At 39.0% G+C, this 16523-nt stretch overlaps 2 protein-coding genes and 1 pseudogene across 3 annotated transcripts; all 3 read right to left on the bottom strand.

Moving 5' to 3' along the window:
• Positions 1-61: 61 nt before the first annotated feature.
• On the bottom strand, positions 62-5652 carry LOC145488315 (universal stress protein in QAH/OAS sulfhydrylase 3'region-like). Its single transcript, XM_081467154.1, has 4 exons — positions 5370-5652; positions 2384-2464; positions 1801-1901; positions 62-450 (listed from the first exon to the last, which is right to left on the bottom strand). Exons 1-4 carry the CDS (start codon positions 5650-5652, stop codon positions 211-213), a joined length of 705 nt encoding a protein of 234 aa, XP_081323280.1. The 3' UTR covers positions 62-210.
• On the bottom strand, positions 5367-7983 carry LOC145488317 (universal stress protein in QAH/OAS sulfhydrylase 3'region-like; annotated as a pseudogene). The gene is made up of 4 exons (XR_014049494.1): positions 7503-7983; positions 6903-6983; positions 6355-6455; positions 5367-6172 (listed from the first exon to the last, which is right to left on the bottom strand). The product of XR_014049494.1 is annotated as a universal stress protein in QAH/OAS sulfhydrylase 3'region-like (transcript).
• A 2469-nt stretch (positions 7984-10452) lies between these two features.
• Positions 10453-16180, bottom strand: LOC145488311 (uncharacterized). The gene is made up of 2 exons (XM_081467150.1): positions 13003-16180; positions 10453-12845 (listed from the first exon to the last, which is right to left on the bottom strand). The coding sequence occupies exon 1, from the start codon at positions 15731-15733 to the stop codon at positions 13064-13066; it is 2670 nt and encodes an 889-aa protein (XP_081323276.1). The 5' UTR covers positions 15734-16180; the 3' UTR covers positions 10453-12845; positions 13003-13063.
• Positions 16181-16523: the final 343 nt, after the last annotated feature.

The following is a 16523-nucleotide window of genomic DNA, read 5'->3' as shown; positions in this document are numbered from 1 at the left end:
GTAACGTATTTGCACATGGAAAAAACGGAAAAAAGGAATGCTGAATACAAGCCCACAGGTAAACGATCATAAATCGTTTATTTCTTTATCATTTCACCCACTACAAACAAACTGATTACGCAAATGAAATAGGATACCATTATATAAGTGCACTTTGTGAAAGGCAAACTCAATCGGCTTTCACCTCCCGGGCAAATCTTTGCTGCTTTATCAATGCTTCTTGTCAGCTTTAGGGGAGGGGTGGGGGCTATGTTTCTTCTCCTTGGGTACTACCACCACAGGCACGTGAGCATGATGTATGATGTAATCACTGGTACTTCCTAATATGGTGCGACGAACAGTGCCCATTCCCCGGCTGCCACACACGATTAGGGTTGCACCCTCCTTGCTGGCGACTTTACAGACGTGTTCCCCTGGATGACCACCTTGGATGATAATTTTGGCTGAAACCTGGCAAGGTTGTTCCAGACAAAATGGTCACAACTGGAAGTTAATTACTACCAGAAAGTGGGGGTGGGGTAGGTTCGATTACCAGCCGCTATTCGGGAAAGGACTCACGAGATCACGAGAGAGCGCGGAAATCAAGCCTAGGGGGGGGGGGGGGGACTTACTCCCAGAAAAATAAAACAGGTGAGGGTGTGTGGCGAGTTTCCTGAAACCCTTAACCAGTTTAAGACCACAATCTGCAATTTCTTCCCCCTTTTTCATACCTGACCCAAAATGTGATATCCTATTTCAGACATGGAGCTACTAAACAATACTCAGTTCCTATCAAACACACCCAATTCAAGACCATAGTGCACAAACTATACTTTATAATTTCAAATCAAAAGAGCTAAAATCTACATACTAGTTCAGACCAAAACGGCTGAAAAACCATACCCTTTGGTACTGCACATACCTATATAGTCCTTCAAAGGGGGTACCCTTTCCCCCGCTACTTACTACATGTAAAGATGTTATTGATAGTTTGATGAGTGACATGAACCAAGCCAAGCACAGAAAATAAGTAAACAACCCCAAGTGGGAAGAATGTGTGTGGACAAAAAGTAAAGAAACCTGATAAACTGCAAAGAATGCAATTAATGACTAGCCTGCATTGCAGACAGAAAATTAACCTGGGGGGGGGGGGGAGGGTACTTTAGGAATTTCTGGGTGGGGATGTGCCGCTGGGACCCTGGAACCCTTAGCCTATACCAGAGCTAGTTCAGCTGAATTTTGCTACCCTATACTAGAGTAACCAGTATTAAAACCACCTATTTCCATCTGAATCCTGATTTTTGACAGTTAATAAAATCCAGTAGTGTTTTATGATAGTCATCTATCGATGCTGTTGAGGCTGAGTTGCAAAAATTCTAACTTGCTGATTTCATTTTTTAAATAATTTTTGAGTGGCAATTCCTGGTTTCCTTAGTTTAGATAAAATCTTCAACCAACTAGTCAGTTTCGTGAAAAATGATACCCTATTCTAGACCCAAACACTCTGATTTATATACCCTGTGCTACAGGAAACTACTTGAAAACCATACCCTTCACAGCGGCACATACCTATATAGCCCATATATGGTAGTACCCCCCCCCCCCCCGCCGCCCCTGGGACCTATGATGGGTAGCAGCTGTGACGCAGGCTTTTAAAGACTGACTCCAGAGAAAACTAAGCTTTGTTTTCCCGAGAAGTTTAAAGTAACTGTTGTTCTAATTACTCAGCCTCTGAACTGAATATCAACTGAAGGCATTTCAAGGGTCTTTAGGGAAATAAAATCCATGAATGTTTTTCTTAGTGTAATCATGATTCACTACCTGCATTTCCTCACACTTGCTTTTAAATTTGTCTTCCAAATCCTTGATGTACTTTTCATGTTTTTGCACTTCCTTCTTCCACTCCTCTGTGGCCATGGCATCTGCGAGTAATGAGGAAAAAGGAGTACGTGAAATATTGAATGGTCATCACAAACAAGTGAGCGAGCATGTGAGTGAATGAATGAATGAAAGGAAGGATGAGTAAATGAATGATTAGGTGAACAAGACAGAATGAGTGAAGAAAGAACAAGAGACAAGAATAATGACTGAATGAGTGGAAGACCACATGAATCACTGATTGGAACGAATTAATGAAACATGAATCCACAAAAGAAGAAACAAAGGGGAGAGCTAACAAATAAAAGCACAAACATGTGTACATATGTCTGTAGCTTATAGGGGGGAAGCAAAAAAAAAAAAATGAATCCCTCTTCTAATTGCCATTACTCCTCAGAAGAGACATAAACTTTATGCCTTGTAACGATTGACTTATGACTGAATGAGTGAACAACTGAAAGAAGAAAAAATGAAACAAAAACAAACAGACACTGACAATAAAAGACTAACTAATGAATGCACTTACGAGGTAATGCAGGAGGGTGCAACTCGTGGGAGTGAACAACAACCAGGCGATCTCCTTGGTGATATATTTCTTTTTTATACCCTGCAAATGAAAGTGGACAAATATTTTACTGAAGTACATTAGATACCGGTACCTGACTGCAATGATTGCATATTGTGCACAGCAACAAGGCAGAAAATTCTAGTTACCTTTAGTTTATCAAGCTTTTCTGAGTTGTCACCATATTGCATTATCCGACCATAGGTAAATTAGGCAAAGTTTCTGTAGTTGTGTTTTTTAAGGAACTTTTCAGTTGGTTGTTTGAACAAACTGTTGGTCTGTCTGCCAGTCAACACGTCAACTAGACATAATTAACTTTCCATCCGTTAATCAATCAGTGTTGGCCTGTTGGCCTGTCAGTCCATTGGTCAGTCATGTCAATTTTATTATCAGGAGCAATTTAGACAGACAATTTGTTTAACAAATTGGATGAATGCTCAGATCTTTGGGAGACACAACAGCATAGACCATTTCAAAATTGTGCAGGGAACTGGGGCGAGTTTCAAATTTTAACCAATCAATTAACTGACACCAACACATATTGAAAGATCGCGTTGAGATTAGTCATTTGACCAAGTTTGATGCTTTAATAGGGTAAACAGAGACCAAGTTATAGACCTTGAAACATGGTTCAAAACCTGTCAGAGAAACATTTCTAATGTTGAGAAAGTATCCCCCAAAACCATATAAACTCTTAAAATTTTTTATCAGTTTTGTGACAACTGTAAAATCTTGTCATTCAACCCCGTTTGAAAGAAGCTGAGATGAAAATCACGTATGTTTGCCCATTTTTAAGAGTATCACAGAAATCATAAAAAATTTTAAGAGTTTATGTGGTTTTGGGGGACACTGTCTCAACATTAGAGACAGGTCTATAACTTGGTCTCTGTTCATCCTAAAAGCATCAAACTTTGCTTTTTACATGTAACTTTGCAGATTGAGTGAGGTTTTTTGTTTATGGTGTTTGCATCAAGGGGAGCCTTGACTTTGAATAATCTCAAACTACACAAAACATATATGAGCACGAAAAATTTACACTTCGGTTAACTTTTAATCCTGGGTTAGCGTTAACCAGCTTCCAAAGAACCTGACCCTGATTATAATAAGTTAACCTGGCTTATTAGAAGCTGATCCAATCGAAAACCTTACATACTTGGGCAGCAGTCAACTTCTAAAAAACATGTAACCTCGATGAGCTCTAACCTTGATTTCCCAATATGGTAACGTGATACTGGTCAGCAGATACCATAACACGGATGACCATAACAAGGATGTCTAATGTCAAAGATGTACGCTATAAACCAAGACTGGATGTCTCAGTCAACCTAGCTTTAAGCTGGAGTATGACCAGCATGTGGTTTGACCTTATTGTCGTTGTTTACGTCGGTCACAAGCAATTAATGCTGCTAGCTATGAAGAGAAAAGCATGATGCTATGATGATGATGAGAATGATGAGCCACGATGTGAAAAGCAATTCTCAAGGGTTCCTATGAGTATGGTGTTTCACTCAGTGGCCCGAAGTTCCGCTATAATTTGGTTTTGTAGTTTATTGGCTAGGAATCAACTCATGCTTGCTATTGCTTCTCAGGCCACAGGATTCATGAGTATAATATCATAAGTGACAAATTACTCCTTGATTTTTTGGCACAAAATTTCAACATTAAATTTTACTTTCACAGGTGAAATTACAAAATTGCCATAGTATTATGTTTGGCGCAAAATTTCACAATAAAATAAACAAGGTAATCAAATGGTATATTTGTGAAAATTATAAGAAATAATTTCACTTGCATTTTGTCTAAATTCTAATTATTTTCCTCACCTTAGGGCTCGGAAAATTATTATTAGAATTTGCCACAAAATGCGTTTAAATTATTTCCTAATTTCACTCGTCACCATCTGATTACTCAAACTAATTTTGAGCCAAGCCAAACCGTGATTAATTTTGATAGCCAGTCAAAAAAACCTGAATAATTTGTGATATTGTCAGCTGTTGGGGGGTGTGGTTGTCTTGGCAAGCCAAATTTTTAAAAGCACTGGCCGGGGTCTTGTATGGGCAATGAGATGGAGATCTCGTGAACTTTCACGAGGAGTTGTCTCTTCAATTCGCGGGAGCAATGGTCAATCATCATAACGAAAGAGCAGCACTTGTGACTACATTGTTACCATGTATTTGCTGCTGTAATGAAAACAAAATATTTGGGCTCTTTTTGCGAAAGACAGCAGTCGCCGGGGGATCGATTACATCTACTTCTCTGTTTAATCGCCTTTCATCAAATGCAAAAAGAAAATAGATCTCGATCGAGCGATAATTCTGTAATATTCAATGAAATTTAATTCGTCCACTGCAGTAAACAGTTGTGAATAAGCGCATCTATAAAGGACAAAAGAGGGCTAAATCAATTTAAGCTAATTAATGCAAGTGCCGTTGTTGGGCATGAAGGAGGCGTGAGAAGTGACGCCATGCCAACAACTCTTCTCACAAACTGCTGCTGAATTCACGCTATCTTTAATAATTAAGATGTCTTAATTTTTTTAAAACAATGCGCATTTCCCTGTTGGTAATGACAAAAAAAAAATTATCGCTGCCATTTAGACATAACAACATGCTCGTGATCATGCATTTGCTGAGCACGCTGACAGTTGTGTGACGTCCAGGCAAACGCACGAACGCAAATATAAAACAAAGATCGCTAGAATCGTAGAAATCAGCGCATCTTTCAACGTATCACTGTGTACTTACTCTTTGCTTTTCATGTAGGGTAATGACTCGTCGAACGAATGTCGCCATTTTCTCAAAAATAAGATAAAATCTCACGCACGAACTCATCACAACCCGCCTGGACGGAACGCAAGTCTACATGAAATTGGCTCGATTTACCTCCTGCAGTATTAGGAGTAAAGTGAACGCTATATTTTCATAAAATACGTTATTTCCTTACTTACAGTCAAACGCTTTCTCACTGTGTTCGCTTCCATCCACAGCTATACATACAACTCTGCCTTCTGTACCCGCCATGATTTCAGTCAAGCTAACACTCGAAAATGAACAGCCAATAACAAGTGTTTCCTTTCCACCCAATCGCGCACTGAGCCGTGACAGAATGCGTGACATTTTACACGTAAAGATAAATGACACGTGGGGACTAGTTGACGGGGATAATTTGACTGTAATTCTAAATATTTCACCGTGGCTATTTTTTCTTTTCTTTTTTTTTTTTTTTTGCATACGACAGTCGCTGAACAAAATCAATACAATCTCACAGTCAAAAAATGTGTAAAACTGAATTATCAATTTCACTGAAAATTGGGATAACTTAATTTCCAGTGATTATATTAAATAAAGTATATTTAATTAAATGCCAGAAATACATATTTATGTAATTATGACTGCTCTAAAACATCATTGTACTCTCACTTTTTCCTATTTTCCATCTTTAATTTTGAACAAATTTCAAATGAGTATAAAAAAATTCTATGACAACACTGTTATAATATTTAAATTTACTGCCTCTTTACTCTCTTCTTAGCAGGGTAGTGAAGAGTGTGTTTGTCCTACTCCTTTGGTACCACTACCACTGGTATGTGAGCATGGTGAATAACATAGTCACTGACACTTCCTAATATGGTGCGACGCACAGTTCCTGCACCACGACTGCCCAACACAATGAAAGTGGCTCCTTCCCTTTTGGCCACTTTACAAATCTCTTGTCCAGGGGGCCAGACTCGATGACAATCTTTGCTGACAGCTAGAAGGAGAAAAAGATCACATTATCAAGTTCCAAATAAAATACGTTTGATATGATGTTTAGGTAATAAGCTAAACTAATATATATATATTTTTACTACATATTTTGATATCATGAGTAAGCTGAACTGCTGTCATATCAGTATTTGTATGACAATAGTCAAAACATAAACCTGTGTGTACCTTCAAGGTTTTGCATTTTTTCTCATATTTTTTCTCTAGTTCTTTAATGATATTTTCATGTTTTATAACCTCTCGCTTCCATTCCTCAGTAGCAATCATGTCTGAAAAAAAGATGATACAAGATTCTATTGACTCTCTTTGTTGTAATACTAGGAGTATGCATTTTTGGGTTTTAGATGTTTTCCTTAGAAAGAGCATGCCACTCCACATTGGGCCCCACCCTTCCTTAGAAAAGTACAAAAAAATTGTCAATCTATTTTGAGCAATAGACATGGCATGGTTTTTCAGCAACCACTGACAGAATCAAATTTAGAAAGAATTACCTTGCATTCAGGAATGACGTATGTCTTGGCAAATTTCACTGAAGGCAATGCAACAAGAAAGCCACAGGACGGTAGCTGATGATGTTGATTAGAATTATTTGGGAGGGATAAAAGAACTAGAAATATTCAAATTTGAGATAGTTTATACTAGACATCACCGCTATTCCCTTGTCCTCCTCCCTGCCACCCCCTTGCCACCACACCCACATGATAAATTGTACTTACGAGGCATAACCGGAGGGTGAAGTTCATGCGAATGAATGACCACCAATCGATCTCCTTCGTGGTAGACATTTGCCATGAACCCTTTATAAACAAATAAAAGCTAATTATTAACAAAATTATGAACAGTTTGGCTATATTATATGGGATCATTTTAAAGAAAAGAAAGGCTGTTTTTATTTTTACACGAACAGGACCAAATTCAATAATAATTCAACAAATTCTTACATGGTTTAATTTTGGGTGTCGGAAATATTGATGAGCTGGTAGAGTATTTTTGGTAGAGTATTTCTTGGTTTATTAATTGTGTTTTAAACCACAAATTTGCTTCGAGGAAAACACGCGTGCTGTTTCTCACGCGCGGACCGACAGGCCCGAACTTCGCGAGATAAATTAATAAATTCTGTTCAATTTCAAAATGGATTTTATAATAGATGTTAATTTCAGTCAATTAAGGCGAAAAAAAATTGATTTTAAAAGAGTCGTATCACAGAGCTGTAAACTATACTTCTGGCACAATGGCCGGGTTGTTAATTTGAAGACCGGTATATATATATTGCAAAAGATCGTTTAGGCATGTAAATTAAAATAGTTAAAACTCACAGTCAAATGCCTTTTCACTGTAGTCACTCGGATCGACAGCAATTGCTATAAGTCTTCCAGCGGACATGTTTTCAGTTCAACGCTGCGTTCAAAATGTCGTGCAGAATATCACACCGAAACGCAGATAACACCGGAGTTGTAATGAACCGTCAATTAGCAAACTTCATAACATCATAACATCAGCCAGATCATATGTCTTGTCAGTCACGCGATCTCCAAAACAGCGCTCATGTCATATACTTGCATTGGTTCAGAAGCAGAATTAAAAAATTGCCTCCAAGGAGTGGATCGTTTGACTTTGGAGAAGTTGATTTGGTATGGGCATGATTTTTTCAACCCTTACATGCACTAGGAATTTTTTTTCTCGGGACATGTTTATGCAAGATATTTTCCCCGTGTGACCTGAGCTTTTTTCGGCTCGCTGAACGTGCGTGAATTTTTTTTCGGTAGTGGTCGGGCGCATGAATATTTTGGTAAAACTATGCTCGCAGGATACACTATTTTTTTTTATATAAGGACCTTTTTTTTTTAAGAATGTTGAGGCTGAGATTAACCAACATTTTTAAAAGAACGTATTAAGAACATTCCTCAGGCTGAGAGTCGATTAAGAACGTTTTTATATTTTGCTAATCTATATGCATTAAATGACAAGCATAAAAAAGAGGTAACAAAAATGTAAAATTAACCCAAATACAGTGAATACTTAAGAGCATGTTTTGTATAACATTAACAATGGTTTACTTAGGGCATGACACACATCTCCGTTTGTAACAATCAGCAGATTCTTATTTATGACTGTTCCAAAATAACTTCCACACCATCAAAGTCATGACAGGTGGTACTAAAAGTCTGAAGTATTATCAAGTTCCTTGCGTACGGCTTGCGCGCCTGAAATTTGAATTGACCATCAGGATTCAGCAGGATTCAGCCGGCGAGAAAAACTTCAACCGCTGTCCTGACGTCAATGTAAGTTTAACAGGAACGGCAAGGAAGGGTTTTGAAATCAGGCAACTTTTCTCACTGGAGATCGCATTATTGAAATATTCGCGAGAAGTAATTTACAATTCCAAAACCCTTATCATATTGAAAAAGTGAAAAGTATGCAACATTTTGGACCTCCAAGTTTCTAATTTGGCGCTAAAATGGATCGCCGGCGTCCAGCATGGCAACTCGCTCGTAGATCGTCGAGTGTCGTGCCCGGGTAGGGGGGGGGGGGGGACTCCCATATGGAGTGGACGGGGATGCTCGTCGGAAATTTTGAATTTAACCCCTAAAAGAGACCAATCTGGGCGTGGCCGAAGCTTATGCAGACCCCTAAAAGAGACCAGTTTATAAAACAGACAAATAAAAAGTGCAGTGACTTTTAATGGTGGCGAATTTCTTTATATGAGTTGAGTGAATATAAAGAATCAAAATTTTTTCTGTTTTGTTATTTCTTCGCGTGCAACCCTTAACGAGACCTTGACGGCTAAAAATAATGACATTTTGCCCAGAACACCCTAAGCGAGACCAAAATCCGAAATTTACATCCCTAAGCGAGACGACGAGCATCCCCGTCCATTCCATATGGGAGTTCCCCCCCCCCCCCACGGGGTGTCGTGAGGTAAGATAATAGTTGTGTTGTTTTGAACAAAATATGCTGTTCCTCGTCAAATTAAACCCGAAATTCTCAAGTTAACTATTAGAAGAGGCCAAAGCAACTTGAGCATTGTCTTTATTTTTCTTAGTTGCGAAGAAAAAGGCTATTATCGTGTCGTTTCGGAAGGACAGCTCAGTTTTGACTGTCGCTCGTACTGCGGGCGCAGCCGCCGTATGCAAGGCCGTAGTTGACCTTGTATACCATGAAAATTTAAGAACCGTCTTAAGGACTTTTTCAGCCTCAAATTGCAAAAAAACAAAACATAAGAACGTTCAGCCTCAGCTCCAAAATTACACGTTGTTTTGTAAAAAAGAATGTATATATATTTTTTCAAAACAACCCAGTCTCCTCCCCTCAAAAGTCAGTCAAATGATCCACCCTAGGCTCGATTACCAGCCGCTGTTTCGGGAAATGAGCCTCTCTTCTCGGAGAGGCATGCGGACTTCAGCGAGCGGCGGAAATTGAGCCTACAATCTTGGACAGAATAAAAAGGAACAATTAACCTCTTCCCCCTCAAAGCAGATGAAGGCGCGAAGGAGCAAAAACGCGCCATTTTGGACGGGGGGGGGGGGGGGTGGTCCAGATGTTCTATTTATTTTGTCCAAGATTGTAGGTCCACCGCGGCGCGTCCTGAAAGACAAATAAATTTGAGACAAAGTTTGATGTCAGTTTCAGGTCGTATTTGAAGTAATTTTTGACTTCGTATCGGAACAGGTAGCTTTAAGACCTGGCCAAACGGACTCGCAAGAAGTTGAAAACTTGGGTCAACTCCCGACTCCGTTTGGCCAGGCCTTGCGGGGTGTCTGAAAAACCAGAGTAGCGAATAGCGAATAGTCGCGAATAGCGAATAGTGTCTATAAACTGGGTCATGAAAGTTTTCTGGCGCCAGACAAGTAGTCGGTGAAATGGAACTTAGCATGCGGTACTTATTATGGTATTGGGATGTTTTGTCTGAGTGAGGCAGGAGAGCAGCAAATCGATTGGGTCCCTGAAAAGGACTGAGCAACTTGGGAAAGCCGTGCCATTTGCTAAACTCCCATGCCAAAACTGACAGGGGAGATGCTAAAAATATGGTAGATAAGTCTACCAAGATAACCATTTTTATAATTTGGGAAGCATTCTAAAATAAATGCATGTAAATAAGCTAAATTAATTTTAATTTCCCTATTGTTTGAATAATTTATGAAAAATATACAAATATTTCAAATTAAATCAAGATATCTTAAATTTAAAATTTTTATCACTGAGAATATATTATTAGTTTTGTTTGATATTGATTTTTATTGTGATATCTTCACTAATATTCATGCTACCTTGCTGGTATTTTTTGTAAGTTATTATTCTTATTATAATAGTAACTGTTCAGTGTTGTGGTAATTCTTTCTTTAATAGAATTTCTTTTAAAATGGTTTGAAATCCGGTTCGGGTTGTCCGAAAGTCGGTTAGCGTTAACCCAGGATTAAAAGTTAAAAGAAGTAATAAATTTTTTTGTATAGAAATATCTTTCACTGCTTATGGTTGTGTAGTTTAAGATGAATCAAACTCAAAACTAAAAGACAAACAACATAAACAGAAAACTGGACTGAAAAGTTACAACACTGAAAATAATCAAAATTCTCTCTAATCCTGGGTTAGTTTTATCAGGCTTTGAACAACCCGGCCCTGAATATTGAGACAGTGGTGACTTAATTACGTACCAGTATTGGTACAATATTGGTTTATTGCAAGAGATATATGGAGAGACTGTTGCTAAGTTTAAATTTTTATCACTCGAGTGACAAAGTCTCCTCAAGTCGCCTAAAATTGCCTTAAGTCGCCTAAAATTGCCTTAAGTCGCCTAAAATCGCCTTAAGTCGCTATGTTTTTTCTGCCAATTTTGCTTAAGTCGCCTAAAGTCACCTTAAATCGCCCAAAGTCACCTTAAGTTACAACGACTTAAGGTCCCGGAGTAGGCCTCGTCCAGGCATCTCATCGTTTTACCGTTTCATTGGAGAAACAAACTGCCCCATGGTGTCGCTCGCGGGGGTTGCAATTGCGAGGCTAGATAGTTGAAATGGAAGTTACACCTTTGTAATTGGATTCTGCGGTGGATTTATGGCCGTGGAGCTATTTTAGCCTGGAATTTTTGGCTTCGTTCAGTGGGCTGTCCAGAATTCCAGTGTATCGCCTTGTTCTCTCCTTGAGTGGAAAGACGGAAAACAATAAATCGCTTAAATCGGGTTAAATCAGGAAAATAACCACTCAGGAAGCAAGAAACACACCATGGAAATAAGGTACGGCTTTTTTATTGACACCTTTTGCGTACAATTATCTTCTAGAATCCATTTACCGGGATTCCAAAGTTGCCTTACATCAATAGGTCAAAAAATGCCCCAGCACTTTCAAATAGTTTTACATAACAGGACAAAGGTTCCCCATTCCTGCACAATTAAGTACATAACTAATTTTCAACAAATGTACTCATTGAGTGACTGATCTCTCTCAATGACTCAATTGGTAGTTAGAGAATTAAATACTCTCATGGATTGTGTTGGCAACTCAAATGCAGCAGATAGAATTTCTACCAGCGAGTCTTACAGTTGGGATTGAAGGATCCCAATAAAAGTGGCAGAGATGTTTGATCACATGTTAAAACAGGCTTTGATAATACAACAATAATGCATATTGTGGGTGTGGCTCCCATTCTCTTTCACCATAAAAGCAATGTGGTGACTTCAGTTTTTAGGCATATATTTTTCACACTTACATAGACCTGGAATGTATAAAAGTGATGATTTGAGTACACTCTGGAAACATGATTATAGGTACAAATGTAAATGCACACTATTCATTTCCAGATATCCTTCATTGGGAGCTGTTATGCCATAACATAACCTAATTTGCACATCATTGTCAGACTGCAGGCTGTAAGTTTGGCAGTGCCCCTTTTCCCTCATCATCCCCTGCTCACTTTCCATAAATAGCATTTCTACCCAACAAAAACAGCAAGCAAAACATTTCAGAGCACATAGGAACTTTCCACACAAAAGTTGACTTAGTATTTTTTTTTTTACTTCAACTTAACTTAAGTCAGCCTAGTTAGAATTTCAAACTTGAATTATGAAACTTTTTTCAACTGGGCAACATTTTTACCCTTGGAAAGACTGGTTTGCAAAGAAAAGGGTTTCCCTTAATGGATCAATGCTTATGTTTATGAAGGAAAACAACAGTGAAATTATTCACTGAATTTCAAGATCTTTACTTAACAGTGAATCAGGCAACAAACAAAATTGGTACATTTCTGCTAGCTGCTTAGAAAGATCAAATAGGAATTAGCTTGCAGTCATCATCACTGCTCTCATTTAATTTTAACCTCATTTTAACATTTGATTCAGAATAAAAAATGTGCACTTTGGAAATTCCAACATTGCAGAGCAGTTGGCATTAAGCTACTCCAGAGAGATGCCTGGAAGCCTTAAATGCACAGAACTTTTAAGTTGCGTAGCACAATAATACACCACAAAGGAACTTCAGAAAATGTTCAGGTACAGCAACAGTCCTGGAGAAGGGGTATTATGTACCAACTACGAAATAACAAAAGCTAGGCTTCATAATAAGATGTATGGTCCAGGTGCTTGGTTTCCTAAAGTCAGTTGCCGATATTGTCTGAAACTTCTACCACAGACCATTCCCTTACTTGAATGCTGTATCTGCAAATTCAGCTCCTAATTAGTTCAGACAGATAAGGCAAATTACAAAAAAAGGGATAATAACAGCATTGTTTCAAAGAACATGAATGCATCGAAGACCTTGGTTACTTAAGCTTTCTAATAGTTATTATGACACAGCATTATGTTACTTCATTCATCACAAAATTTTCACCTTTGTTTTGCACTCATTCTTCCTGCAATGCGAACATTTGTAGCAACCCTGGAGATGTACATCAGGAGTTTCCTTCATTTCCCCGTAGGAAATATCTTACGCTTTTGTCACTACGGTGCAGATCCTCATACACTTTTCCTTTTTCAGCTGGGAGCATGACCTTCATCTTCTCAAAACTGTGCTTCTGCTCTTTCTTGTCCACACTGTAGTACAGAGCCTGAGAGGCAACAAATCTTGCAATCGTTGAGAAATTGTCTGTTTTATGAGTGTGAATGAGATCTTGCTGTGGTACAAAGAAGGCTGGAAAGTAGTTGTGTTTTGTGTACTCAAACAACCTTTTGAAAACCCCACAAACCAAGTACTCCAGTTGGTCTTGATCTTGAGTGCTTTCTTCCAAGAAGCATTCCAGTGTATGAAACAAAGCATTCTTTAACAAGTAGGTAGAAATCAAATTGTTACTCTGAATTTGCACTCCTTTCACGGGTACATTAACTAGTTTGCCTGGAACTTTGACCACTCTTTTCGACAATGCTTTGGCAACAACGAAACTCTTTCGCACATCCTCAGACGTATTTCTGAATATCTCAAATTCAGCTGGAGAAAATGACACTCTCAAGAAACACTCTGGATTCCCAAACTTAGCCACTCCATAGAAAGGAACGTCGGGCTGTTTCAAAACAACATAGCATCCGGCTTTAACGTTAGGTTTCAATACAACTGATGCCTGACGAGCAAATGAAGGCCACCACCCAGGAATGTGCAAAGATGGAACTACATCGCAGGATATGCTCTTAGAGGGCATGCTCGTAGCCCCTGTCCATCTGAGACTGAGCTTGATTGCTGGGCTTCCATCACCCCAGGTGCAGACTGGATCTTTACCAAAGAAATACATATGGGCATTTTCCTTCCAAACAGTGGAATCGTTGAGCACTTCAAGAATAAGTTGACAAAGACGTTCGGAAACCTTTTGTCCAATCAAATATCCATCATGAAAGAACTCATTAAAATCTAAATCAGTTGTGATCTCGGGATGTTTAATAAGCTTAAGCATGATGTAACCTTTAGGAAATTCCACTGATTCAACAGCTGTCACTATTTTGTTGAACGACGTTAGGCTAGTCATGTAATCAAAATCGGAGATAGAATTGCCGGTTGTTAATTTCGTGTTTTCATAGCTGCTGCCACTTGGAATAACATCAATTGTGAAACGAGGATCTCGCTTCTCAACCTCTTGACTCAGGGTTGTCATGAATGTTTCACAAGTCAAATTCATTTGTTCTCTGATGTCTTTATGATCTTTGCTTTCAGTTGTTAGCAAAGCCACTTGTTCAAGAAATTCTCTGTTGTCTGCAATAGGTCGTAGATTTGCTGGCTCAACACTTTCACTATCTGTGACAATGATTTTTTGAAGACAACTAGATAATAAATTTTCTGAAGAAGTCAAATCAGTTTCATTTCTGGACTGTGGTTGCGTTTCAACATCACCATTTTCTTCTGGGGACTTTTTCAGCTGTGTTGAGTAAGTAGCCATGATCAGTGCTGGAAGGTCATTGACTTTAGCACCATTTTGTAGAAGGCTTTCAAGGACAACCTCCTCTCTTCTTCCATGCATGAAGAAATAATCAAGTGGTGACCTACCATAGTCATCGTGCAAATTTATCTCAGGTGCCAGTTGATAGGATTCCGTTACGCATGTTATGCTTGCATCAAACACTTCTGGTGAGGCACATGCGGCAGCATAATGAAGTACAGATCTTCCAAGATCATCAGTTGGAAGAGAATCTGACCCTTTCTTACAGTAATCAAACATTACTTGAAAAACTTCAGGGAAGGGGTTGAACATGCTGAAATGGAGAGGTGTCCTCCCAAGATTGTCACAAGTTAGAGGATTCGCCCCAACCTCAAGAATAATGCAGATGTCATCCGCCTTGACTCTCTGGGCAGCAAGGTGTAAGGCGGTCATTCCTGTAGCAGTGGTTACATTTACATCTGCCATTAAGGGAGCTAATAATTTCAGTAAACCGCTTTTCGGCCTAAAGACACCGAAGTCTAACACTGCAAGCGGGTAGTCCAGGAAGCAGGAATGTAGGGCATTATGGCCAAAGAAGTCAGACAGATTCGGGTCTGCCCCATGTTGAACAAGGTATCTTGCCACGCGTTCATCACTATTCTTGCACGCCATGGCAATCGCTGGCCTTCCACATAAGTTTACTTCATTTACGTCTGCTCCAAGGGACAGCAGCAAGTTGATTTTGTCAATCCTACTTTCCTCTATCTTGGAAATAGTTGCTAAATGAAGAAGCGTTGTTCCTTCTTTATCTTTTACTTCGGAAATTCTGCCACAAAACTTAGATAGCAGTTCTTCAAATACCTGCATTTCGCCCCAAACGCAGGCTTCGTGTAAAGGCCAACGACCTAGCACATTCTTCCAGGATACACTGGCTCCTCGTTCAACAAGTCCTTGAGCTACAGTAATGTCGCGAGCAAAGTGCAGAGGTGTATTACCAGCACAATCTTGTTTGTTGACATCTACATTTGACTCGAACAAAACCTCGCAGCACTTCACATGATTAAATGTACTTGCGAGCATCAAGGCCGTTTGTCCTTGGTCATTGGAACAGTTCACAAGGTTGGGGGCTTTGTTAAGCAGTTTTCTGAGTTCGTCTTCGTGTCCTCGTCGTGCAGCTGTTAGAAATTCAGAGATGGTTTCTTTCGGTATGCTTTCCGCCATTGCGGAGCCTACTTTTGTTACTGCGCACACGTTCTGCGCATCACGAATACCTGTGATTTCTTTCCTTATTGATTACAATCTCGTTCCCAGAGCCTTCGTTACCCTTGTCCAGGATTTCGCGCGGCCATTTTTTTTCGCGGTTTTCTTTCGCGTCACGCACGACGGACGAAGCGACAGAGGGACTACTCGTAGTCTAGGTCCTTCGTGTTAGTCCATGTGCTAGGGGTCAGCGAAATGTACCAACCCAAAAGAAAGATTAATAACTAAATTTCCAATACATAATAAAGGAATTTCTGTTACAGTGTATTTTTCAAATTTCTTACATTAACTTTTGGTTTTGTTTACAATACGTCATCGCTTTTAAATAAAGCATTACGCTACTAACAATACATATTTCCTCTTTCGTCAGCGTGACATTGAGAATTGTAAACTCTTTCAAAGAAATTAAATGCTGCAAAATCAACTTGCATCTCTGCGGATAAAGTGAAAAGTGTTATTTAAAGTACATCAACAGCGTTCCCTTATACCTAATAAGGGTACGTTACAATACATCTTATCTTTAAAGACATTTGGCAAAGCCAATTACCTCACCGGAAATTAATTTGATGTTTTAACAGTATACCTCTTATCAGTGAAAGTTCGTATTGTTTTTCCACTGACAAAACCATTATCGCAAATTATCACTACTGTAAACCGTATATTTCAGTGCTACTACAATGCTCATACATCCGACACTGTATAAACCAAAATCCACCACCAAATCTTAGTTTAAAAGCTGAAATAAAAGGCA

This window comes from Orbicella franksi, chromosome 5 (assembly GCF_964199315.1).
Source record: "Orbicella franksi chromosome 5, jaOrbFran1.1, whole genome shotgun sequence".
NCBI lineage: Eukaryota > Metazoa > Cnidaria > Anthozoa > Scleractinia > Merulinidae > Orbicella > Orbicella franksi.
Note: the sequence above shows the minus strand (reverse complement) of the source record. Positions and strands in the feature narration are given on the sequence as shown.

What these genes read in the sequence shown, in the direction of transcription:
- LOC145488311 (XM_081467150.1), bottom strand. Translation starts at nt 15,733, where the DNA reads ATGGCGGAAAGCATACCGAAAGAAACCATCTCTGAATTTCTAACAGCT.
- LOC145488315 (XM_081467154.1), bottom strand. Translation starts at nt 5,652, where the DNA reads ATGCAAAAAAAAAAAAAAAAGAAAAGAAAAAATAGCCACGGTGAAATA. An exon ending in CAGTGAGAAAGCGTTTGACT is followed by an intron (nt 2,465 to 5,369) that starts GTAAGTAAGGAA and finishes TTTCATTTGCAG; the next exon opens with GGTATAAAAAAGAAATATAT. An exon ending in GCAAGTGTGAGGAAATGCAG is followed by an intron (nt 451 to 1,800) that starts GTAGTGAATCAT and finishes CAACCTTGCCAG; the next exon opens with GTTTCAGCCAAAATTATCAT.